General features: G+C 44.4%; 2 protein-coding genes and 1 long non-coding RNA gene across 4 annotated transcripts in view; 2 read left to right on the top strand and 1 right to left on the bottom strand.

Moving 5' to 3' along the window:
* Window positions 1-5,488, top strand: part of LOC125083116 (uncharacterized) — a 19,486-nt gene extending 13,998 nt beyond the window's left edge. Inside the window, exon 3 of the long non-coding RNA XR_007122179.1 lies at window positions 5,435-5,488. This is a non-coding gene — a long non-coding RNA (uncharacterized LOC125083116). The remainder of the gene's footprint in view (window positions 1-5,434) is intronic.
* PHF24 (PHD finger protein 24) lies at window positions 695-26,200 on the bottom strand. Of its 2 annotated transcripts, none has more exons than XM_047699074.1 (8): window positions 25,960-26,200; window positions 10,195-10,576; window positions 9,347-9,532; window positions 3,028-3,106; window positions 2,492-2,697; window positions 1,986-2,146; window positions 1,601-1,696; window positions 695-1,280 (listed from the first exon to the last, which is right to left on the bottom strand). In XM_047699074.1, the coding sequence occupies exons 2-8, from the start codon at window positions 10,570-10,572 to the stop codon at window positions 1,184-1,186; spliced, it is 1,203 nt and encodes a 400-aa protein (XP_047555030.1). In that variant the 5' UTR covers window positions 10,573-10,576; window positions 25,960-26,200; the 3' UTR covers window positions 695-1,183. The 2 variants fall into 2 exon arrangements, with proteins under 2 accessions (XP_047555030.1, XP_047555029.1); XM_047699073.1 differs by lacking the exon at window positions 25,960-26,200 and adding an exon at window positions 25,295-25,432.
* The window catches only part of SPATA31F3 (SPATA31 subfamily F member 3), a 96,524-nt gene continuing 92,061 nt past the window's right edge, over window positions 21,738-26,200 (top strand). Inside the window, exons 1-2 of the mRNA XM_047698890.1 lie at window positions 21,738-21,833; window positions 25,257-25,850. Of these exons, the coding sequence (XP_047554846.1) occupies window positions 21,738-21,833; window positions 25,257-25,850 (690 nt within the window). The remainder of the gene's footprint in view (window positions 21,834-25,256; window positions 25,851-26,200) is intronic.

Raw genomic sequence — 26,200 nt, 5'->3', positions numbered from 1 at the left:
AGAGGCTGGCTCTTGTTCTCCACCCAATGGCACACTCTTCCAGGTCCACATCTGGGGTGAGGTGGAAAGATGGAAAATCATGAGCTTTCTCTTGTTTTCCATCCAAACCTTGTCTTCATTGGAGATCAGGCTTCAGGTCTTTGGGGTAGTTGACTTGGGTGAAGCATCTAATACAGAGGGCTGTGACTTCTGCCATCATACTTGTTCTATTCAGGCCCTTTGGGCTCTGGGCCATGTGGTCCCATCTGTAAAACAGGGGCCAGGATGGCTTATCTTCGTTTTTGACTCTTCTGCTAAAGACTTTTGGACTCGAAAGACCTGGCTGAGAGGTTCCTAGAATCCTGGGTTCCTGGGAGGGCTGCCTTCCCTTCTTCTAATTAGGACTCCATAGACTAGTTGCCTTCTCTGTCACTAGGAATTAGAATTTAAATAAAGAATGGGCTGAAGTGCAGTGGTGGTTTTCAGTAATTTTCCCACCCCAACATACCCGAGGGACATAGCACATACCTATCAGAACAGTGGCTCACCACAGAAGGGATTTTCAACAGAGGAAGAGGGAGCCTATCAGCATCTCTAGGATAGCATGTGAGTCTGATATGCCCTATTATTAAGAATCACTTGTCTGGGTGATGGACATTGGGGATGTATGCTATGGTGAGAAAATAAATTAAAACAAAAAAACAACAACAATCACTTGGCCAGAGACTTGTCTATTGGAAATCAGAACTGGCCAATAGAAGAAGTGAATAGAGACCCCTCTCATCTATACCAGGAGCTTCACAAAAGGAACTCTGGTCCTTTTTAAGCAAGAAGAACCAGATCTCTGAAGGCATGGACAGTGAGGTGTGTGTGTATGTGTGTGTGTGTGTGCGCGCGCGCGCGTGTGTGCGCGCGCACATATGTGTGCAGTGGCAGGTCCAGTCTATGATGTGAGGGCAGGGGGGTGGCTCCAGGAGTGGATACTGCCACAGCTCCCAGGGCTTTTCCCTGCAGCAATGCATATACTGCCTCTGTTGTGAGGGGAGCAGTGATTTCAGTTCCATAAAGCTTAGTGGCAAATTGAGATGCTGGCAGTGCTCCATCCCCACAAGTCTCAGTACCAGAGGATGTTGGGGGAAAGAGGGAAAGAGAGAAAGGAGAGGAGGGAGACCACTGTCCCCGAACTGAGCTTCTCTGCTCCATGCTATCCTGGGGGTTTCAGATGAATTGCTGCACTGTTGGGGCGAGCAGCCAAGATGTAGACAACATTCTCCCGCAAGAATGTAGGCCAGTCCACAAATCTGGAATGGAAGGAAAGAACAGGTTTGTGAGGTTGGCCACAAAACCTGGATGCTCATGAGACCTGATCCCAGCAGCAGTATGGATTAAGCCGGGCAAAGCTCAGGGAAGCCCTGGCTTTTGGCTGACATCGGTATGGCTGGCTGTGCTTCCAAGTTGACAGCCCAGCCAGGTTACCCTATGGATCTGGGATCAAATGGACATTTTTAGAGCCTGGTTTCTGGGATAGGCACTTGCTGTTTTGGGGTAGCAGTGGGCAATGCTCACTTATGTGTATTGAAGGGTTAGGAGTGCAGACAGCCTGGTGGGGGAACCTACTCACCTGGACTCCTGCTCTGTGGGCAGCAGAGCCTTGTCCTGACTCTTGCTGCTGCTGCTAGCTGGGCTGCTGTCTGCTATGGGACCCACATGGCTGATGCTATTGGGTACAAGGATATGTGGTTAGGAGTAGGAAAGTGAAAGGTCTGGCCCCTCCCAAACTCTGGGGAACCCATGGCTCTAGATATGCATGTCCATGCTTTTCTGATATGAGCCACAGTAGAGGATGCCCTATGCCTTGAACAATAAGAGGCAATGTCCTACGTGTAATGCACAGGAGGATTCTCTTGACAGAAGAAACAGAGAGGTACCTTTCGTACCAAGGGCCATTTGGTGTGGAAAAAGGAGGAGGGGATGTGAGTGGTAGCAGGGATTGGTAGGGAACAGACCTGACACTGCAGGAAGGAGCCTCTGCAAGGCGTTTGCAGAACCAAGAGTGCTGGGCTGCACGGCACTCTGCCTCACTGATAGTACTCCCGTTGCCCCGGGCGAGAAAGGTGGCCCGGGCTCGTTCCCGCTCCTTGACTGTCAGAAGCCTTAACAGAGAGTTCTGGGGAAAAAGCAACAAGTTAAGATCTTGGAGGTGAAAATATTTTGTAAAATGTCAAACCATAGAGAATCCTACCTCCATTACTACCTCTGTAGCCTCCCTTTGAAGCCGCCCAGAGCCTTTCTGGTCGTATTAACATTTGCAGTTGGGTCCAGTGCAAATCAATCTTCCTTGGGCAGTTTCCCCAGCTTAGGCACTGGATCATCTGTCACTGGGTGGAATGTGAGCCTTTCCTGCTGTGGTCCCTGCTAAGACAGTACCTAGTGCTCCTCCAACCTGCCCAGCATGCTTCCTAAGTCTCTGTCACCCAATATCCCATAGACATTCACCCCAGTTGGCCCTCACCTGGGGACGCAATTGCTGCAGAAGTAGGAGGGACTCATGGGACAAGAAGTCAGACCACTCTATGTGTCCTCGATGTTCAGGGTCCAGGGCTGCAAACTGGCGGGCTGCCTGTTCCTCTTGCTCCTCGCTTAGAGCCCTGTCACTGTCCCCCCGCTTTGCTGCTTGGTGGCGGTAGCGCAGGAAGTCCTCCAGTGTCAGGGAGCAATCTGTGGGAGGCACCCCATACTAGCCAAGCCCACCCTTTCCTCAGCCTCTTTTTACTTCTAGGGTACCCTCTATTACTTCTAGGGTATACTCCAGAACCCCTATATCCATAGATTCTTGTCTTTTTCTCCCATAGCCAGGATAACTCAGGCTGTGGTGGGTGGGGAAGATGGGTGGGTATGTGGGTGCCCTGCTGGCCAACAGCTTGGGAATAGGGATCTATTTACCCCTACTCTCCAAATTCCAGCATACTCCTTTTTATGGGTCACCCTAGAAAGTATGGAGGAAAATGTGCCAGCTCCTCTCCATCTGGCAGCACTGTCCGGCCTTACCAGGAATGACTTTACACTGCTGAAAGGTCTCTGTGAGGCTGTACATTTCCTCCTCAGTTAGCAGCAAGTTGAGATTATCCTGAAAAAAAGAAAAATCTGAGTCAGTGGCCACATAGACCAGTAAGAAAGGCCAAGGATCAATCAAGAAAGATGGAAATTGTATTTCAACTTGAAGGCACCTCTGGGATCATCTAATCCCAGTCTGTAATCATAATCAAAGAGACTGAAGCTCTAGAAAGGGGAAAGGATTTGCTCAGAGTTGCCCAACTCTGTAGCAGAATCTTCTCCAGAAGCCAGGTATCTTGATTCTAGACCTGAGACTCTTTTACTAAATAGTAGTTTTAAAATTATTCTGAGATACCCTAGGGAATCCTTGGAAGTGCCTTAGGAAGCTGTTGCAAAGGAAAAGGAGACTAATAAGTGGGCAGGGTTGTGAATTCCCTGCTCCATCAACCAAAACAGCTCCATCTTTATTCATTTTATGTATTTGGCCTCTATGTTAGACTGTGCTCAAAGATTATTTCAGTTAAAAAAGAAGTTTAATTCTAACTCTGCTCCTAGTAGGCTGTGTTACTTTAAGAAATCCAGAGTGGTTTTGAAAGAGATGCCATTATGACGAAGTTCCTAAAACAAAATGAGTTTTTTGTGGTGCCATAGAAATTTTAATTCCAAAATAACAGTGATATGTTATTTTATTAATACTAATTTACAGTCTTATAGTCTTTAAGCTGTCAAAGATTCTTTCCAGTGGGTTATTTTTCTCTCTTAAAATACTAGCAAAGAAGAGAAACAGACATTTCATGAACATTCATTTGTGGATTTCATAACTCAACTCTTTCAATAAGCACTTATTGAGCACCTGGTATATGCTGGGCACAGTGAGATGTAATATTGTGAAATGTCCAGTGGGGCTGGAGTGTAGGGTGTGTGTGTATGTGTGTGGAGGGAAAATAGAGAGGAATGACAAAGATAAGGGAGAGCTAGGCAGAAGCCTGACTGTGAAGTGCCTCAAATACCCATTATTGAGCTTTTCAAATGGGCTTTTATTCTGAGGTCAAAAAGGAGTCACCAAATGTTTGTGTTTTAAGTAGGGTCTACACCCAGTGTGGAGCCCAATTCAGAGCTTGAACTCACAACCCTGAGATCACGACCTGAGCTGAGATCAAGAGTCGGACACTTAGCCGATTAAGCCATCTGGGTGGCTGATCGAATGGTTTTTAAGGGCATATGTAGTGCCATGGTCAGATCTTTGCTGCATGGAGAATGAATTGGAGGGGCAAAGTCTAGAGACATGAGAAGAGTTAGTTAGCTGTTGCTATAGTACAGATTAAGAAAAGATGAGTGGTTGGGGTGCCTGGGTGGCTCAGTGGGTTAAACCTCTGCCTTCGGCTCAGGTTATGGTTTCAGGGTCCTGGGATTGAGCCCTGCATTGGGCTCTTTTCTTGGTGGGGAACCTGCTTCCTCCTCTCTCTCTGCCTGCCTCTCTGCCTACTTGTGATCTCTCTCTCTCTCTCTCTCTCTCTCTGTCAAATAAATAAATAAATAAATAAAATCTTAAAAAAAAAAGAGAGAGAGAATGGTCGAGTTTCATTCTTCTACATATAGCTGTCCAGTTTTCCCAGCACCATTTATTGAAGAGACTGTCTTTTTTCCACTGTATATTTTTTCCTGTTTTGTCGAAGATTATTTGACCGTAGAGTTGAGGGTCCATATCTGGGCTCTCTACTCTGTTCCACTGGTCTATGTGTCTGTTTTTATGCCTGTACCATGCTGTCTTGGTGATCACAGCTTTGTAGTAAAGCTTGAAATCAGGTAACGTGATGCCCCCAGTTTTATTTTTGTTTTTCAACATTTCCTTAGCGATTAGGGGTCTCTTCTGATTCCATACAAATTTTTGGATTATTTGCTCCAGCTCTTTGAAAAATACCAGTGGAATTTTGATCAGAATGGCATTAAGAGTATAGATTGCTCTAGGCAGTATAGACATTTTAACAATGTTTATTTTTCCGATCCAAGAGCATGGTATGGTCTTCCATCTTTTTGTGTTGTCTTCAATTTCTTTCATGAGTGTTCTGTAGTTCCTCGAGTACAGATCCTTTACCTCTTTGGTTAGGTTTATTCCCAGGTATCTTATGGTTCTTGGTGCTATAGTAAATGGAATCGATTCTCTAATTTCCCTTTCTGTATTTTCATTGTTAGTGTATAAGAAAGCCACTGATTTCTGTACATTGACTTTGTATCCTGCCACATTGATGAATTGTTGTATGAGTTCTAGTAGTTTGGGGGTCGAGTCTTTTGGGTTTTCCATATAAAGAATCATGTCATCTGTGAAGAGAGAGAGTTTGACTTCTTCATTGCCAATTTGGATACCTTTTATTTCTCTTTGTTGTCTGATTGCTGTTGCTAGGATACAGTGGAAAAAAGACAGTCTCTTCAATAAATGGTGCTGGGAAAACTGGACAGCTATATGTAGAAGAATGAAACTCGACCATTCTCTTACACCGTACACAAAGATAAACTCAAAATGGATAGAAGACCTCAACGTGAGACAGAAATCCATCAGAATCCTAGAGGAGAATATAGGCAGTAACCTCTTCAATATCAGCCACAGCAACTTCTTTCAAGATATGTCTCCAAAGGCAAAGCAAAAAAAAGCAAAAATGAACTTTTGGGGCTTCATCAAAATCAAAAGCTTCTGCACAGCAAAGGAAACAGTCAACAAAACAAAGAGGCAACCCATGGAATGGGAGAAGATATTTGCAAATGACAGTACAGACAAAAGGTTGATATCCAGGATCTATAAAGAACTCCTCAAACTCAACACACACAAAACAGACAATCATATCAAAAAAATGGGCAGAAGATATGAACAGACACTTCTCCAATGGAGACATACAAATGGCTATGAGACACATGAAAAAATGTTCATCATCACTAGCCATCATGGAGATTCAAATTAAAACCACATTGAGATACCACCTTACACCACTTAGAATGGCCAAAATTAGCAAGACAGGAAACAACATGTGTTGGAGGGGATGTGGAGAAAGGGGAATCCTCTTACACTGTTGGTGGGAATGCAAGTTGGTGTAGCCACTTTGGAGAACAGTGTGGAGATTCCTCAAGAAATTAAAAATAGAGCTTCCCTATGACCCTGCAATTGCACTACTGGGTATTTACCCCAAAGATACAGATGGAGTGAAAAGAAGGACCATCTGTACCCCAACGTTTATAGCAGCAATGGCCACGGTCGCCAAACTGTGGAAAGAACCAAGATGCCCTTCAACGGACGAATGGATAAGGAAGATGTGGTCCATATACACTATGGAGTATTATGCCTCCATTAGAAAGGATGAATACCCAACTTTTGTAGCAACATGGATGGGACTGGAAGAGATTATGCTGAGTGAAATAAGTCAAACAGAGTCAATTATTATATGGTTTCACTTATTTGTGGAGCATAACAAATAGCACGGAGGACAAGGGGAGTTAGAGAGGAGAAGGGAGTTGAGGGAAATTGGAAGGGGAGGTGAACCATGAGAAACTATGGACTCTGAAAAACAATCTGAGGGTTTTGATGGGGCGGGGGGTGGGAGGTTGGGGGAACCAGGTGGTGGGTATTGGAGAGGGCACAGATTGCATGGAGCACTGGGTGTGGTGCAAAAACAATGAATACTGTTACGCTGAAAATAATTTTTTTTAAAGATTTTATTTATTTATTTGACAGAGAGTGATCACAAGTAGACGGAGAGGCAGGCAGAGAGAGAGAGGGAAGCAGGCTTCCTGCTGAGCAGAGAGCCCGATGTGGGACTCGATCCCAGGACCCTGAGATCATGACCTGAGCCGAAGGCAGCGGCTTAACCCACTGAGCCACCCAGGCGCCCTGAAAATAAATTTAAAAAATTTAAAAAAAAGAAAAAAAAAAGAAAAGATGAGTGGCTAACCTAAGACATAAGGATGGAAAAGAGAGGAAATTTGAGAGGTATTAATAGGTAGATCAGTAGGACCTGTTGACTTACTGGATGTGAGGGATGAAGGATAAAAATGAGTTGGTATTGGCATCTGGAGGGCTGGTATTACTATTCAGAGTGGTAAGAAATTTAGAACAGGTTTCTGGAAGAAGAGGCATTTTGGGGCATGTTGAGCGTGAAGTACCTGTGAGGCATCAAGATGAATGTAATGCCAAGAGATAAGAAATTTAGGATTAGACATGCAGGTTTTGGAATCATTTGTGTTTAGATGGTAGCTGTAGCCACTGAAGTAGATGAAATAACCCAGGGAGAGAATGTGTGTAATGAGAAAAAAAAAAGTATTAACAACAGAACCCCAAGGAAGACCAGTGTTTAGGACTGTGATAAGAAATGAACTAAGGGCACCCAGAATGGTCAGAGAAGAAGGTAGGAGAATCAGTAGAGAGCACTGGAAGCCAAGAAAAGAGAGTTGCACAACATAGAAGGTAAGGTTAACAGTGGTGATTCAACTATGATGGGACTTTACTGATTTTCTATTTTCTCTAGTTTCCTTATTTTACATAATAATTCTCATAAATACTTAAATCCTCTGCAAAAAGAGAAGGCAATAAGGGAGAAGGCAATAAGAGAAGGCTAAATACCTCATAGAGGTCAAGTAAGAAGATGCCTGAGAAAAGGTCACTAGACTTGACAGGTCACTGTCAGAATGACAGCAGAATGACGGATGCAGAAGCTGAATTACAGGTGGTTGAGGAGCCACAAGGAAATGATGGAGTCTTTTCAAGAAGCCTGGCTGTGAAGGGAAGAAACCTTTGTAAAAAGTCTGGCAAGTGGCAGTAATGATGGTAGGACTGTGACAGAAAGCCAGGAAGGAGTTAGGAAGGAGACACCTTCAGCAGGGTCCCACATCAGCAGAACCCTGCAGGGCAGAGTTGCTATGAGTGAAAAGCTGGTGTTTGGAGAGGTGGTGACTAGAGAAAATGGTGTGTAGAGCAGGGTCTACTATGGCATACTTCAGCTGGGGAAAAGGTGTGTAAGGGGCTCAAAATAACTGTTCTATACTTGATTTTTTAGGCAAGCCTTAGATAAAGTGATATTTGTTAGAAAGTGGTACATCTTTGCTTTCTTTTAGGCAGTAGGAAGAAGAGGGGGGAATGTGCTAAGATGTTTCTTAGAAGATATCTGCAGGATAACAGACCAATAAAGCAAGACTTAAATTCTATTCAGATATGCTAAGAAATAGATACGAATCTGGCTTTTGTCTTTTTTTTTTTTTTAAAGATTTTATTTATTTGACAGAGAGATCACAGGTAGGCTGAGAGGCAGGCAGAGAAGGTGGGGAAGCAGGCTCCCCGCTGAGCAGAGAGCCCAATGTGGGGCTCGATCCCAGGACCCTGAGATCATGACCTGAGCTGAAGGCAAAGGCTTAACCCACTGAGCCACTCAGGTGGCCCTGACTTTTGTCTTTTTAAAAGTTGGAAGGTGGGGTGCCTGGGTGTTTCAGGGGGTTAAGTGTCTGCCTTTGGCTCAGGTCATGATCTTAGGGTTCTAGGATTGAGCCCTGCATCCAGCACCTTGCTCAGTAGGGAGCCTGCCTCTCCCTCTCCCTCTGCTGCTCACCCTGCTTGTGGTTTCTCTCTGTCAAATAAACAAAATCTTAAAAAAAAAGTTGGAAGGCATTTATATATAATTTGCAAAGTTCTGAATCAACAAACATTTGTTATTTAATTTACATAATGATCACATTAGAGATGAAGAACAAATGCTCCTAAGAGTTAGGTGGTAAGCTAAGTGATGATCTTTGGACTAAGAAGTGTTACTGTGTTAGAACCTATTCCTATTGAAAGCAAGTTGGTTAGGTTGGTTTTTCAGATGAGTACAATGAATGACAACTATAGACTACTAGAGAAAGCACTACTCTAAGCAGTATTACTTTTGAATAATTAGGTCTCATCCTAACCATTGATTCCTTTAGCTCAGTGTTTCTGAGCTAAGGGGACTCTGAGGGGACAAGTTTGCTCCCCTAGGACACACTGGGTAGTATCTGGAGACATTTTTGGTTGTCACAACTGAGGGTGGGTGCTACTGACATCTAATGGGTTAGAGGCCAGGGATGCTGCTAAACATACTACATTGCACACATCCCCCACAACAAAAAAATTACTCTGTCCAAAATGTCATAGTACTGAGGTAGAGAAAGCCTGACCAAGTTTGAGGATATCTGTATCTACAATTGGAAAAGTCTTTTAGGTCACTGCCTAGGAACCAATGTTCTAAGAATGGGTCTCCAGAAAAGTGCCAAGTTCCCTGCAGTGCTGCGGCCCACAGTCCCTGCTGTCCGGGCTTACACAGTAGTGGCAGCTCCAGCCAGTTTCTGTGTGGGCTGTCTCAGTCACCTCTGCCACGCTATCTCCTTGGATGTAGCCCATGCGGCGCAGACAGCCATCATGGAAAACCCTGGTACAGATCCTGCATGGGAAGAGGCTCTCAGCTGTCCAGACCTCACAGACATCACACATCTCATCGTTGACAACCTGGCAAAAAGAATAAACAAGGAGTGTATTCATTGCAGTGTAGGCAGCAAGGTCCTATGGCCACCAAACACAGTTATCCACATGGGGCTGAATATCCTTGGAGCAGCCCAGAAGAACAATTCCAACTGACGTCAGTGCTAAGGTGATAGAGCTTTCTCTCTGAAAGATAAGAACCAGCAAGCTCTTCCAACTGCTCAGGTCTCTGTGCCCATTTTTCTGAACAGGGATGCTACTAACATTTTTGGAAAAAATAATCCATTCTGAAAGACTGTCCCAGACATTGCAGGACACTGAGCATCCCTGGTTTTCTTGGCACTAAAAACCAGTAGCAACTCCCAGTGATGATGACCTTCTTGAATGCCCATAAATTTCCAAATGCCTCCTACAGGGAACACTACTATCCCATAGCGAGATGGATGGCAAGAGACCTGCCATGGTGTCATTCCTTATCACCCGTCTTCCAGTCTTTCACTAAGACCAACCCAGGATGTAACATTTTTATTCTTGCGGAAAAAATTCAAAGATTATTCCAGACTCAACTGCACCTTTTTGGAGTTTTTTCTTTTTGGGTCTCACTTTAACTGTACCCAGGCCTCCCTGTCTTGCTCCCTGATCCTCAGAAGGTCTAAGACTTGAGGACTGTGCCCTAACTGGATACTCACAAGTTCTCTGGGCTCCAAGCAGATATCAGGAGGCTTGTCATCATCCAGCTTCCGGGTGGGGCGGATGAAAGCCGGCGGCGTGAAACGATTACTCCTATCGAACTCCTCTGGCTCCACTCCACGCCCATCTCGGAGCCTCTCCCAGGCTGCTCGTTTGGCACTGCTCTCTTCTTGCAGCACTGGGGTACTTGCTTCTGCTTCCTTCTCCTCCTGTACCTCCTGGACAGAGCCCTCTACAGTGCCACGGCGGGACCCTGGAAGCTCACCGGTGCGCCGGATGGAAGGCCTGTCCCGTAGTCCATCCTTGAAAGCAGACACAGCCAGGCTCACCTTCTGTACCTGCTCTACTGTCTGCCGCTTGGACATCAACACCCCCATGGCTCTGTGGACAAAAAGCAGAGGGGCCCAGATTCAGCCAATGGCGGACCATGTCAAGCCAAGCAATTTCAACCATTCACCTAAGTGGCAAGTGTTATTAAATAGTTTTTCCTGGGCACCTGGGTGGCTCAGTGGGTTGGGCCTCTGCCTTCCACTCAGGTCATGATCTCAGGGTCCTGGGATAGAGTCCCACATCAGGCTCTCTGCTCAGCAGGGAGCCTGCTTCCCTCTCTCTCTCTCTGCCTACTTGTGATCTCTCTCTGTCAAATAAAAATTTTTAAAAAAAATTTTAAATAGGGACGCCTGGGTGGCTCAGTTGGTTAAGCGGCTGCCTTCGGCTCAGGTCATGATCCCAGCGTCCTGGGATCGAGTCCCGCATCGGGCTCCTTGCTCAGCGGGGAGCCTGCTTCTCCCTCTGCCTCTGCCTGCCACTCTGTCTGCCTGTGCTCACTCTGACAAATAAATAAAATTTTAAAAAAAATTAAAAAAAATTTTAAATAGTTTTTCCCTCTTCTGGAACTCAGAGGCATGGTGGGATAGAAAAAGCACTTGTTAATGAGTCAGAAGACCCTGGTTCTATTTCTGACTGGCGCTGTGATTTTTGGTTTTCATACTTGTAAAATGAAGGCTGTCTGCTCAGTGCACTTCACAGGGCTGTCATGAGGATAACATTAGAAAATGTGCTTATTAAGTACTTAGTAGACTGGAAAGTATTCTACAAATGTGAAATGGTATCTATTTATTTCTTGCTGTCCCAAAGCCATTAGGTCCAGGGGTCCCAGGCCTCTGGAGATGGTTGGAGACTTTAGAGCTTAAGTCTCTCCTCTGCCCCGTGAGATAACCCAAGCTTAAAGCAAGATTATAGGAATACATTTCAGACTTCTGATTGAAGAAAAGCTCCTCCAATAAGTTCTGTGCTCACTGCATCCAGGGATAATCCACATCAAATTCTCACTTTTTCAGTCAGAGTGAATGCACTCCTACTTTTAGGGGACTCCTGGATTAGATAGGAAACTCTACCAACCCATCCACATGGTCAAGATCACAAAGACTCCTTTGCCCTCTCTAATTAGCTATGGTTCTTTGTGGGTCTGTTTGTCTTTTACAGACAACCTGCCCATTATAAGTGCTTAAAGTGCTTCTCAGACTTTTAAGGCTTCACTAATGTTGCTCCCATATTTTCTCTTTTGATTTTCTGAGCTGTTTAATAAAAACTTCACAGGTTAAGAAGTAACATTATCCCTGCTCTTCTGCCATACCAGGGTACAATACCGGAAAGTGAGGGCATGACATGGCATATTGCAAAGCTGGTTTACTCTTTCTGAGCCTCGAGGGTCTTCTGAAGTAGAATTCGGCTGGGGAAAGCGTGTTCTAAGTAAAGTGAAACGGAGAGTCCATTTTAGCCTTGTTCTCAATCCTTATAATCAAGACTTATTGAACAGTACTGTGTATCAGGTACTAACTACTCATCATAGGAAATAAAAGACAGGAGGACAGTCTCACCACTTAAGCTACTTAATATCAGAACTCAAAGAAGAGGGCATCTAGATGGCTCAGTTTGTTAAGTGTCTGCCTTTAGCTTGGGTCATGATCCCTGGGCTCCAGCCCAGTATTGGGCTCCCTGCTCAGTGGGGAGTCTGTCCCTCCCACTCCATCTGTCTCTCCCTTACCTTCCCGCTGCTCATGCTCTCTCTCTAATAAATAAAATATTTTTAAAAACCTCAAAGAGTGAGACAAAGTATCAGAAATGCCTAAACGAAGGTTAAGACCGCAGTACTGGGAATCAAAGCGGACCATGAAGAATGGGTAGGAAGTTATCCTCTGTTTGTTTGGATGAAAGGGGGGCAGAGGATAGGAGGAGAAGTTAGGGCCACTTAGAAGACTACTATAATAGTCCAGGCAAGATGTAGAGGGTTTAAACTGAAATGATGGCAGCAGGAATAAAGCTGACTGAGTCTTCCTGATACCATGGGAATAGAATTAGAAAAATTTGGGAATAAATTGGTAACTGAGTGGATAAAGGTTAAAGGGAAAGAGGACAGTTTCATAATTATTTCCCAGCTTTACTAAGATATAATTGACATATAATACCATGTAAGTTTAAGATATACAATATGATGTTTTGATATACTTATATATTGCAAAATGCTTACAATAATAATGCTAGGTTGCTCATCCTTTACCTCACATAATTACCATTTTTTCATTGTTGTTATGGTAAGAACATTAAAGCTCTATTCTCATAGCATCTTTCAAGTATACAATGTAGTTTTATTAATTATGGTCACCCTGCTGTACCTGAGATCCCTGGAACTTATTCATTTTATATCTGAACATCTATACCTCTTGACCAGTGCTGCCTCACCATTTCCTCCTCTCCTCAGCCTTTGGCAATGGTAATTTTATTCTGTTTTTATGAGTCCAATGTTTTTAGATTCCATGTGTAAGTAAAGTTATATGGTATTTCATTCAGCCTTTCTCTGCCTTACTTACTGAGAGAGCAGTTTTAAATCAACTAACTAGTGGAATTTAAGAAACAAAACAATCATAGGGGAAAAAAAGAGAGAGGCAAACCAAGAAACAGACTCTTAAATATAGAGAACAAACTGATGGTTACCAGATGGGAGATAGGTGGTTGGCTGGGTGAAATAGATGACGGGGATTAGGGAGGGCACTTGTGATGAGCACCAGGTGGTGTATGGAAATGTTGAATCACTACATTGTACACCTAAAACTAATATTACACTGTATATTAATTAACTGGAATTTAAATAAAAACTTAAAAAAAAACCTAGCAGAATGGTATTGCCATTTACAGAAATTGGGAAATGAAACAGGATTTTGTACATGTTGAATTAAAGATGTCTGGGACATTCCAGTCTTATGTTATCCCCTGCTTAGAACTTTTAAATGGCTTTCTACAGCTTTCAGGATAAAGTCATTCAAATTACGTTTTTTTTTTTTTTTAACCATTGCTTGTGAGGCCCTGCTTGGTCTGGTCTCCTTTCTTACTCTGTGTTCTAACCATACTGGCTTTATTTCAGTCGTTGTTTGCCATGCTTCCTATATTTTTGGGACCCTTGAACGTTCCTTCCCTCCGTTAATACCTATTCATCTGTCAGAGCTCAACTCAAGTATCACGTTCTCTGGAAGTCCAGATTGGAGTGTGCACATAACACTAGATCTGCTCTGGAGCACTTATCTTTGTCATTACATATTCAGCAGGATAATTATCCAATCAATATCAGTTTCCTCTATTAGATTGTTTTTACCCTGGTTAGTACCTATCTCCACTGACTAACAATGTGTATGAAAAAGAATGACAATAAACATTTCCCAGGGTGCCTGGCTGGCTCAGTCAGAAGAATATAGGACTCTCAGTCTTGTGGTAGTGAGTTTGAGACCCACATTGAGTGCAGAGATTACTAAAAACATTAAACTTTAAAAAAATAAACATTTCCCAATTAATTAATAGTGGAGCTTTTTTTATTTTACTTTTTTTTGTTATTTTGTGTTTTTGAAGATTTTATTTATTTGATAGACAGAGATCACAAGTAGGCAGAGAGGTGGGGAGAGAGAGATATGGGGATGCAGGCTCCCTGCTGAGCAGAGAGCCCGATGCAGAGCTCGATCCCAGGACCCTGGGATCATGACCTGAGCCGAATGCAGAGGTGTTAACCCACCGAGCCACCCAGGCACCCCTTTTTTGATATTTTAAATAAAGTCTTTTTTAAGGAATTTACTTATTGATTTGAGAGAGAGAGTGAACAAGAGTGCATGAGCGGTGGGAACAGAGGGAGAGGGACAAGCAGACCCTGGGACTCTAGAACCACGACCCAAGTCTAAGGCAGATATTTAACTGACTGAGCCACCCAGGTGCCCCTTAAATAAAGTCTTAATACACATAATACCTTTTTTTAAAAAAAATTTTATTTATTTGAGAGAGCATGAGTGAGAGAGAACATGAGCAGGGGGAGGGGCAGAGGGAGAAGCAGACTCCCTGCTGAGCAAGGAGCCTGATGTGGGGCTCAGGGCTCACTCCTAGCACCCTGAGCCTAAGGGTGACCTGAGGCTCAGGTCATGAGCTCATGACCTGAGCCTAAGGCAGTCAAATGTTTAACTGATTGAGACACCCAGGTGCCCCTACACATAATATATGATGACAACTCTATCTTCATTCCAGAAACAACTGTCATGTTATCATAGTGGTGCAAATTTCCACACTGCCTGGAATTGCCTGCCATCAATTGTTACCAAAGAAACAACCCATGTTTTTGAATTCAGAGAATGGTAAGAAAGTAAGTATCCCCTCTCCCCATTTGTAAAATTTGCTTATAAAATTAAAGTGCATGACTAAGGAATATTTAATTTGGTGTTTTTTGTTTTTAGAGATTTTAAGTAAACTCTACACCCAATGTGGGGCTCAAACCCATACCTTGAGATCAGGAGTTGCACACTCCACTGACTGAGCTAGCCAGGTGCTCCAGAAATATTTACTTTGAATAAATAACTGTCGTTTACAGGACTGTGCAAAGAAGACTGAGTAAAGATTTATTGATCAGATTCAGGAAATTGTATTCACGTTAAGGTGCTCATGCCCAAGTGGACATTTTTAAAAAAGTATTTTATTTATTTGAGAGAGAGAAAGAAGGAGAGAGCCCAAGTAAGGGAGAGCATGAGGGGCAGAGAGAGGGGCTGAGAGAGAATCTCAAGCAGACTTCCTGCTGAGTGTGGAGACCTGACCCACAGGGGCCCTATCTCACAACCCTGAGATCATGACCTGAGCTGAAATAAAGAGCCTGACTTAACTGACTGAGCCACCAAGGTGCCCCCAGTGGATAATAATAAATTGTGATTTAAAAAATCCTTTTTTGGCGGTTCCTGGGTGGCTCAGTCAGTTAAGCAGCCAACTCTTGCACCCTAATGTTTATAGCAACAATGGCCACAATAGCTAAATATGGAAAGAGCCCAGATGTCTCTCAATAGATGAATGGATAAAGAAGATAAATAAAATGTAGAATATATATACAATGGCATATTACTCAGCCATAAGAAAGAATGAAATCTTGCCATTTGCAATGACATGGATAGAACTAGAGGGTACTATGCTAAGCGAAATAAGTTAGAGAAAGACAAATACCATGTGATTTAACTCATATGTGGAATTTAAGAAACAAAACAGATGAACATAGCGGAAGGGAAGGAAAAATAACATGAAAACAGAGAGGGAGGCAAACCATAAGAGACTCTTAACTATAGGAAACAAACTGAGGGTTTCTGGAGGGCAGGTAGGGGGGATGGGGTTATCGGGTGATGAGCATTAAGGAGGGCAACTAGATAAAATGAGCCCTGGGTGTTATATGCAACTGATGAATCACTAAATTCTACCTCTGAAACTAATAATACACTGTATGTTAACAAAGTTTAATTTAAATTAAAAAAAAAAGAAAGAAAAAGAAATTCATGTGACCTAGCCTGGCGGGGGTGGGCCCAGGGGTAGAGAGGAGAGTATGTGTATGTTAGAACTTTTGCTATGGAGTCAGATGATTCTTTACCTTTTTTTTTTTTTTAAGATTTTATTTATTTATTTAAGAGAGAGAGAGCAAGCATAAGCGGGAGGGTAGGGAGAGGCAAAGGGAGAGGAAGAAGCTGACTGCCCTCTGAGCAGGAAACCCAGTACAGGGCTCGATCCCAGGATCCTGAGATCAAGACCTGAGCCGAAGGTAGACACTTAACCAACTGAACCACCCAGGTGCCCCAAAGGATCCAGAGGATTCTTGAAGAGGCTGGATCTATAATCTTCAGAAACTGTCCACATGACTCAAGAGTACCAGCTGTACTCTATGGTTAGGTGGAAAGCAAGCCCCCCACTTAGAGCAAGAGGAATAGGCATACCACACCAGGAGGGAGAACGTAAAACTGACACACAGCCCTTCATTATGGACCTTCTTCATGATCAATTATTTCCAGGTTTATCAGCAAGAAAGTATGGGTTGAAAAAAAAAGTCGTGAAATGCTTATTTGGAGACCTAGAATAACCATATGAAATTCACTTTTTCAAGAATGAATCCACGGAAGGAAAATCAGTGATATGCATTTGGCTCTTACTGGCTTTTTCAGATAATGTAATGAGTTCTCAACAAAGGCCAAAGAGGAAGGTTACTCTGTAAGTGGACTGAGTCATTAATAGTGTATCAGCAAATTAACCACAGGCATCTCCCAATACATTGTAGTCCTGCTACAACCCATTATTCTCTGTAAGGATAGTAAGAATCACTATTAAGCTATCTCAATTGTTAATGATGTCACTGCAGTGGTTTGGGGAGTTAATCTTTAAAGGAATTTCAATGAAGACTGAAGATGACATCCACCAGCAAAACAAACATAAAAAGAAATTAAAAACCACCTTCCATTCCTGACCACAGGATCCTGGAATTGTTACTACTTTTACCTAAGATGGTTCAGTTTTCTAGGCCATTTTGTGCTCATACAGGCAGAAAATGTAGAGCAGAACCTCAAAAAGAAACCATCAAATCCAAACAAGACCCCAAGTCATTGTGAATAGACATAGCTTTGATTTTGAGAGTAAACTGTGAGGACACAATAACAGTAGGCTTCAAAGAATGAGGTTGAAACTCTTAGTGCTTAATGGAAGATCAAACCTGTATACAAGACACCTTGATTAAATGCAGGTGTGCTGAAATACCCACGATGTGCCCGAGTGTTTGAGAAATTAACAAAATGAGCTCTAATTTCTAGAGGAACAAGTGGTAGTGATTAGTGACAGGTAAAAACAAATGCCTTGTGAGAAAACCTGGCTTTTCCTGTGTGGAAAAAGACCTAGCAAGAAAAAGTGAGTTAAAAGGAAATAAGTTGGGGGCGCCTGGGTGGCTCAGTGGGTTAAGGCTGCTGCCTTCAGCTCTGGTCATGATCTCAGGATCCTGGGATCAAGCCCCGCATCGGACTCTCCGCTCAGCAGGAGCCTGCTTCCCCCCTCTCTCTGCCTGCCTCTCTGCCTACTTGTGATCTCTCTGTCAAATAAATAAATAAAATCTTAAAAAAAAAAAAAAAGGAAATCAAGTTGTAAAGATCCCACAAATGATAGTTAATGATTACTTCTTTGGCTGGTGGGTGGAATTGGGTTTTTTGACTCCCTAAAAAGGATGAAAGAAGGATAAAAAGACGTTGTCTCAAGAATGATGTCACTGCCAGAGAATTTGTAGTATCTAAGTTAGGCTTGGAATAAACCTCAGGAGGGCAGGAGCAGGTGGTGGTGAATAACAGAGGGACAAGAAGGTAGAATAGGGCTGTGTAGCTATATGATCCGGAGAAAATGAAAACAGATAACAAAAAACAAAATCTTTCTTTGGGTAAGAGAAGTCTGTCTAAATGTATTTGCCAGGGGGTGCCCGGATAGCTCAGTGGGTTAAGCCTCTGCCTTCGGCTCAGGTCATGATCTCAGGGTCCTGGGATTGAGCCCCGCATTGGGAGGGTCTCTGCTCAGCGGGGAGCCTGCTTCTGCCTCTCTCTGTCTGCCTCTCTGCCTACTTGTGATCTCTCTTTGTTACATAAATAAATAAAATCATTTAAAAAATGTATTTGCCAGGTAGTAAGACATATGTGGGCACCTTGAAATGTGTGTGTGAGAGACACACCCATTCTCTGCAGAGCACATGCTTAGAACACAGTGAGAATACTTATAAGGGCAGAGTGGTGGGAGTGAGAGGAGGAAGGGTTGCTCCACAATAGGAGCTGGTAGAAAAATAAGGAAGGAAAAGGCAGCTAGGGACTCTTTTCCCAAGCTCTCGATTTGTACCTGAGAGGTGCCTGGCTGGCTCTGTTGGTGGATCATGTGACTCTTGATCTCAGGGTTGTGAGTTCAAGCCCCATTTTGGGTATACAGAATACTTAAAAAAAAAAAAAAGATTTGTAACTGTGAGAAGCCTGGGGAGCAGCCCTACTAATAGGCAGGAGTCTCCTCATTTCACATGTTAAATGTAAAGAACATTTACTGTACTTGCTTTTATCTGATTTCTTTTTAAAAATTTATTAATTTTGCATTCTGAAATTTACTGAATTCATTTATCAGTTCTAATAGTTTTTTGGTGGAATTTCAGGGTTTTCTATATATAGTAACATGTCATCTGCAAATACTGCAAGTTTTACTTCTTTACCAATCTGGATGCCTTTTCTTTCTTTTTTTTCTTTTAAAGATTTTACTCATTTATATGTCAGAGAGAGAGAGAGAGAGAGAGCAAGCGAGCGCATAAGCAAGGGGAGTGGCAGGCAGAGGGAGAAGCAGGATCCCTGCCAAGCAAGGAGCTCGATTCAGGACTTGAACCCAGGACTCCAGGATCATGACCTGAGCTGAAGGCTGATGCTTAATCGACTGAGCCACCCAGGCATCCTGCCTTTTATTTCTTTCATTTGATTCTTCATATAGGACTGGCAGCTGTTTGAAAAGGCTCAGAAACATCTAAAAATGATTGCTTGGAGGTTATGAAGGCTTTCCTAGGTGGGAGCAAGGCAAAGAAAACCTCTGAGTGGAGGGACAAGGGGAAAAAAACAGACTGGGTTGAGCAGGTAGAGAAGGGAATTTCAGGTTTTCAGTGATATCAAGAGGGAGAAAAATTTAGATGGTTCTCACTATCTTCCACAGAGCACGGATTCTATAAATCTTTGTTGAGTGAATGTTGCAGAGATGACTGGACAACATAAAAAGTTTGAGATCATGGTGTCAGTACCCTTTCTTTTCCTCAAAGTTGGCCAGAGAGACTGATCAAACTAAATCTTCAGAGTTCAGGTCTAGAAACTACAGAGTCACCACCTCATCTCATCCCATCCACTCTACTTCTCCAGAGGTGGACCCTGTATTACCATAGTAGTTCAGGGCTAGCAGGGATGAGAATGGGTAACCAAATAGTAGTTACAGGTGATTACTTTGACCACAGGGGAGAGCTACAGAATTTTGGAATTTAGCTAGTTTATACAAACACAGTAAGAAAAGAGATAATATTACCAAGGTCAATGGTCCCCTTCATTTATGCTGTGTCCTGTGGCACTGTGTCCTGGCCCACAGGAGGGCTACTGCTCTAAGGGCATGTGTAGGAAGCTTGAAAATATATCTCCTCCCTCCTAGGTTTGGGCTGGAGAAATTTAGCATGAGTAGCATGGGCACATGAGGGTAAAAATTTCAAGGTGGCTGACAGCTGGTTCATAGAAGTATGTTCCAAAAAGACAGAGAGCCTTGGGGAAAGGTATGTACTTAACAAAGAATGTAAGCAGCCACAAGGGTATGGAAAACCAGCAGAACCAGGGTCTAAGAAATGCAAAATGCATAGCACAGACTCTAAGCTTACTGTGGACATCAATATCAATCTGAAGATTTTTTTAAAAAGTCATCAAAAAGAGTTTTGGTTTAGGAATGCAGTGTCTCATGACAGTGTTCTGGGGCCCTGTTCATAGTCAGCCATTCTGTGGCCTAACAGTATCGTACAGCTTTTAGTTTTCACATCTGCAGACCCTAAAAGGGTCTACCTAGTATCTCCCTGTCTTCCTCCAGTCACCCTATTTATCCAGCACAGCAGCACTGGGTTCAGTTGGTCCAGGGAGACAGTCATTCCCAACTGCACAGGGCTCTTTTGGTATTTTCAAGCAGCAGAAGGGCTAAAGACTGAATAAAACTGTCCTCCTGAACTCTGCTCAAGAGAGTAAGTCATGACGGAGGTCCTGTTTTTAATATTTACTGAAAGCCAACAAAGCTCTAATATACATGAGAACAAAATTATGGCACGATCTTTAGCCTCTGGGGGCTTAGGGTGAGTCTTCATGAAAAGCTACAGTGCTGGCTTCCACAGAAGCAGAGCAACAGTTAAGAAATAGCACACTATCGGTGATTGGCTGGTGTGACTGCACTTAGCAAGCAGAGCTTTTCAGCAAGATGGAGAAGCACTCCCTCTTCTCTGCTCTGGGCCCCTGAAGCAGAGATTCAACCCAAAACAAATGGGGTTGAATGAATTATTAAATATTAATTATCTTTGTTTATTGATTTTGCTAGTATTTGCTGAGTGCAACCTACTATGTGTCAGGCACAAATCAGGCATTTAATAACTTGGTAGAATGAACAAATGGAATCTCGCTCAGCCTGTGAGAATGCAGTGTATATGCATGTGTAGGGGGCATGAGTGTAGGATTTTTAAAAAAAGGTGTTGCTTGAGCTAAATTTTGAAATATGAGTGGGAGTTACCCCAGTGGCTAAGGGAAAAAAAAAAAAAAAAGCATTCCAGGAAGAGGTAAAAGCACATGCCAAGGCATGGACTGCTATATGGGGACTCTAGCTTAGATGGTATGAAGCCAGCCGGTTGCTGGATAGAAATAGGCAAGGAAAACTGCCTTCACATTATGAATCAGCCCCCCAAATTGGTTTGAGACAGTATGCTTAAAATATTTGTTTAGAAGGGAATATGTATTTGAATTTTAGGAGGTTAAAAAAAAACCCAGAGAATTGAATTTTCCAAGGCCAGTTAGTAGGATAGCCCTGATAAGTACCAGAGCTGACCAGTAGCACATTGCTTGGCCTTTGGACCCAACAAGAAACTCCTCTCCATAGCATAAGTGCTGCTAGGTGGTGACTGTAGTGAATCACTGGGCTTTCCCTCTGGGAGACCCATAAACTTAATTAAGAGACTCCAAAAAGAAAAAAAAATGGAGAGAGAGAAAGTGATCTAGGCAGCCCACACACTGTTGTTTTAGTGAGAAGACCCCAGTAAGATGAAATATTTCTCACAAACAAATGGCAATCAGGTATGTAAAAGGGCTCTAACTACAACGTGTTATCCAAATATAAGACACTGTCATTATTATCATAAGAAGCTAAGAGTGTGGGGGCGCCTGGGTGGCTCAGTGGGTTAATAAGCCTCTAACTTCGGCTCAGGTCATGATCTCAGGGTCCTGAGATCGAGTCCTGCATCAGGCTCTCTGCTTGGCAGGGAGCCTGCTTTCTCCTCTCTCTCTCTCTGTCTGCCTCTCTGCCTACTTGAGATCTCTCTCTGTCAAATAAATAAATGGAATATTAAAAAAAGAAGAAGAAGCTAAGAGTGTGGCTAGTTCACTGAAAGCACATGGGCAAAAGTAATTTTGACAGGGCAATGGCAGGGGGGCTCACAATGGAGCTGCCAGAGGAGGCACAGAAACAGCAGCTGCCTTTCACTGATGCCTGGGAAAAGGCATACTTACTCTACAAAGATTCCTATAGATACTCTGTAAAACTGTAATTTCCCCTCACTTTTCTTACTCTATAGTAAATGATTGGAGAAATGTGGACTGTGGGGACGATTGGGTGGCTCAGTGGGTTTAAGCCTCTGCCTTTGGCTCAGGTCATGATCTCAGGGTCCTGGGATTAAGCCCCGAATCAGGCTCCCTGCTCAGCAGGGAGCTTGCTTCCCCCTATCTCTCTGCCTGCCTCCTTGTGATCTCTCTCTCTCTGTCAAATACATACATAAAATCTTAAAAAAAAAAAAGAAATGCAGACTGATTCTATGTGAACTCCTCAAGAGCAACCAACTGTCATATTTATCTAACATAATGCCTGGCAAGTAGGTAGCACTTAGTAAGTACTATCTATGAGTCTCTGAGGGGATTGCTGGAAGGCGACAAGGTTTGGAAAGGGATGTTATAATGGAAAAAATAATGTCTCCAGCTACAAATTGATGGTCTTGGTTTCTTGATCCAAAGCTGGTAAGCAACTCTTGTCAGAACTTGGTCATTAAGATTGAGGGGTGGAGTAAATGATAGTACTCTCATCAGAACTGAATCAATCAATCCAAGAAATGAAGATAGCAGAAATCAAGAGCACTGCTGGAGAAAAGCACGTGGGACTAGAAGATAATAGATTCCGTGACTAAAGAGAAAGGAAACTATTTGCATAAATATGATCCACTTAGGAACAGGTGTACTGGAAAAAATAAAGGGAATGTGGGAAATGGGCTGGAGAGAGTCCTACTATTCATGTTTGAGGAAAAGGAAGCACTGTCAAAAATATGGCAAATGTAGGAGGAAGAATACCGTAACAATGTGATCAGAGAAGATGTAGAAGATTAAAGGCTAAAAAATCCTTAAGTAAAACCCAGATATATCTGTGTACATGCAAGTGAAATTCTTTCCCTTTTCATTATCCTTTGGAGAAAGCTTTTTTTTTTTTTTTTTTTTTTTAGTAGATTAAGGCAACTACTTGACATCCTTCACATCCATTCTGGAATGATTTGGCTTACATTGTGATTAGGGGAGAGTTAGACAGTATTCTTAGGATTTTCATAATCTTTATGTTTATCCAAACCTGGACATCAAGGAGATGATATTCAAGGTCCAGTATGCAATCTTTCCAGGGACACGAGAGGGTGTGATACTAAGAGCGCTCAATGAAAAGACCAGTGTAGAAAAAAAACCAACCCAATGACATATTCTGAATTGGAGCAAAGATCACATTTGCAGGCTTGTTCCTTCTGATTTTCTTAAAAAGCTACATATGGATATTAAAAAACTATATGTGTATATGTATCCATATATCCATATCCCTATTTATTTTTGTGTGTTAAGCTGAATAAAGGGGTTTGAACTGAAAGGGAATTATAAACAGTTATAAACAACTTTGTCATGGGGAGGTGATTAACCAATATAAACCTCTGTCGGAATTTACTCCACTGAGGAGCTGTGCATGAGGTGCCACACCCATGCTTCAGGCAGCCATTGACTTAAAGCCAGCAATTGGTAAATGAGGTTGTTTTGTTTTCTCACAACCCTGATCTTTCTTAAGTAACCCCAGGAGCCCAGGGAAGCCACTTCTGTTATAGGAGAATGTCTCTAGGTTTGGGTATGAGGAAGGATAAAAGGGGGGGGATGCAGGAAAACTCAAAATGGTTCTCTAGAGAATTACATTACTTACTTCCCTCGACACTCAATTTTTGGGCAAGAAACCAGAATCTCTCCTTGGTCCCAAATTTGCACCTTGGAATTCAGGTGGAATGAAAGCACCACCCCAGCCAAGGAGGTGAGATAAGGATGTATCACTGTATCAGGCGAAGAACCCTTTTCCCTCCCCAGACAGTGGACTTCCAATAAGCCTTCCTTGGTTGTACACCTGTTTAGCCCTCCTCCTCATCATGCAGAAACACTTTTTGGAAAAAGTGTCCTGCGTGTTATCTGTGGACCAGTGTCTATGGTGCAATACTCAGATGGCCACAAAGATACTGTGAATTACGCTTCCTAAAAGTGACCCTGTCTCTCCCTCTGCTCCCTGCAAGCTGGGAGGGTAGTCTTAGAAGACCATCCTCTGGAGGGTTCCTCTTGTTCCCCAGAGCAAGTCCTATCAAAGGCCACACGCAGAGGCCTCTTTCAGACCCATTAAGTCCGGAGACCCTCAGAGGTATCATTACAATGAGGTTGCCAGGAAAGGAAGCCACACCCTGAAATCTGGGGATTCAGTGGGTATCAGTTCCTGCAGCAGTCTCATCCCCAATTAAACTGTCCTTGTTCACTTACTTAATCAACATATTTACTAACCATATACAAAGCCCTATGTTTGGTATCTTCATGCAACTTAACAAATATACATTCTTGCTTCTGCCTCTCCTTGATACTTTTTTCCAAAATAAACTTCCAAAAACAGATTTCATGATTCCAAGCTTTGTGACCTTGGACAAACTGGTAAACTTCTCTGAGTCTAAGGTGCCTAATGTTTAAAAGGGGATACTTTCATAATGCTGTTGTAAGGATTATATGAGATGTTAAATATCCCTGGCATGATACTTGGCACATGAGTGCTCAATAATCCTAACATATCCTTTCTTTCCTTCAAAGGACTTTCTCTTCCAGGACCTGCCAGCATCAATTATTCCACCTGATTCTTCACTGCTTGCTTGTGGATAGTCAAGCCCAGGGCCCCAAGTCTCCTATCTTTGCTTCAGAGGCCTCACTGGTCCTCCCTTCCCTTTTGCCCTTTGCTCTAACAGAAGTTCCTGCCTCCACAAAAATCCAGCTTGGAGCCAACCTGGGCTACGACGGAGAATAAAATTTCTAATGGGGTGGGGGTTGGAATGGACAAAGGCAGCAGTCCCGCAGGGCCCCAGCCTCTCGACCACCTTGGAGGGACTCAATTTAGGGCACACCGAGCCCGAGAAAGGTCAAGGCCAAAGTGGGCATATGGGGAGTTACTCCTGGCCTAGATCCATGGCAGGCTCCTCTCCTTCCAGTCAGGTTCCTTCCAGGCAGTTCTAAGGCGCAGTCTAAAGTATGCCTTTATACTGGGGTCCTCTGTGGGGTCCATCTCCACCGCGCAGGCTCCTGAGGCTCCCGAGGCTCCCCTCTGTTCTCAAATGGTCTTCCACTGAGACAACATCAGGGACCACCCTTGCCCTCCGGTAGTCATACAGACGGTCTCTCTGCGGGGACAGTGCCTCCACACTGCGCCTCCCCATGGCAGCAAATGCAGAGCAAGCCCTGGGAGTCTCCATTCACACAGGGGTCCTCCTTGGGGGCGGCTCCCCGCACCGCCTCCGGGGCTCTCCCAAGGGGCAGAGGCAGGGACACTCGGGGTTTATCCACTTACTCAAGGACTCCCTTCGGGGCGGCTCCCACACAACACCTGAGTCCCCACAGGGTTGTCCGAGGCCCGCAGACCCGTCCCTTAGGGTGCCTGCCGGTCCCCGCCGCCCCCGCCCCCGCTTACCGGGACCGTCAGGGTGCGGGACGCGGGTCCGGGACTGGCGGACTCTACACCGCGAACCCCGCGCCGCCCATGGCCGTTCGGGAGCCGGCGTGCTGGGGCCAAGCGCCGGGAGCAGGCGGCGCGGGCGGAGCAGCAGGCTGAGGCGGCAGCGGCGGCGACGCACTTGCCCCAAGCACACCCACCCTCCCCACCCCCCGCCCCGCGCGACTGCGGCGCGTGCGCCCGCGCGAGACGACCTCCGCGGGACGGTGGGCCAGCGCCCCGCCCCGCCCTCTGGGCTCAGCTGGCAACCTCGCGTGGGACTGAGGCGCTGAGGAAGCGCAGGAGGGCGGCGGCCGGCTCCGACGACCGGTGGGTCCGGGTAGCAGTGGGCGGCCCCGACCAGCGCCCAGCTCTGTGGCGCCGGGTCTTCTCGGCGTTCGGGCCGCCAGCGGCAAGGTCAGTGCCGGCCCGGAGGAGGCGTCCCGAGAGGGGACTCCGCTGCGGCTCGCGGCTCGCGGCTCTCGTCGCCCGCCCGCCAAGGCGAAGCGTCCTGCCACCGCACCTGCCTGGGGAGGTGAGAATGACTCATCCAAGCGGCCTCGGCTGGAGCCCTTCCCTTTCTCACCAAACCCAGGTCCCCGTCAAGGCCTTCGGGTCGACGACCCGCGCGTTAGGGCACTCACCTTTGCGGTACCCCACTGCGGAGTGTCCAAATGGGCCCTCACAAAGTGCTCTGCTGGCCCAGCTGCTCCTGTGCGCTGTTTTCTGAGGTTATTGGTCCTCCATCTCCAGCAGCAGGCAGTACTGTAATGTAACCCACTTTTGGCTGCAGCAGCCTCATCCCTCAGACTATCTGAACAGCCAGCGTGTGAGGAGGCCCGCAGCCCTGAGGGCTATAACATGCATTACACCAAACTGCATCCT

Source organism: Lutra lutra, chromosome 13 (genome assembly GCF_902655055.1).
Source record: "Lutra lutra chromosome 13, mLutLut1.2, whole genome shotgun sequence".
Lineage (NCBI taxonomy): Eukaryota > Metazoa > Chordata > Mammalia > Carnivora > Mustelidae > Lutra > Lutra lutra.
The sequence above is the reverse complement of the archived record's forward strand: the minus strand, read 5'-3'. Positions and strand labels throughout refer to the sequence as shown.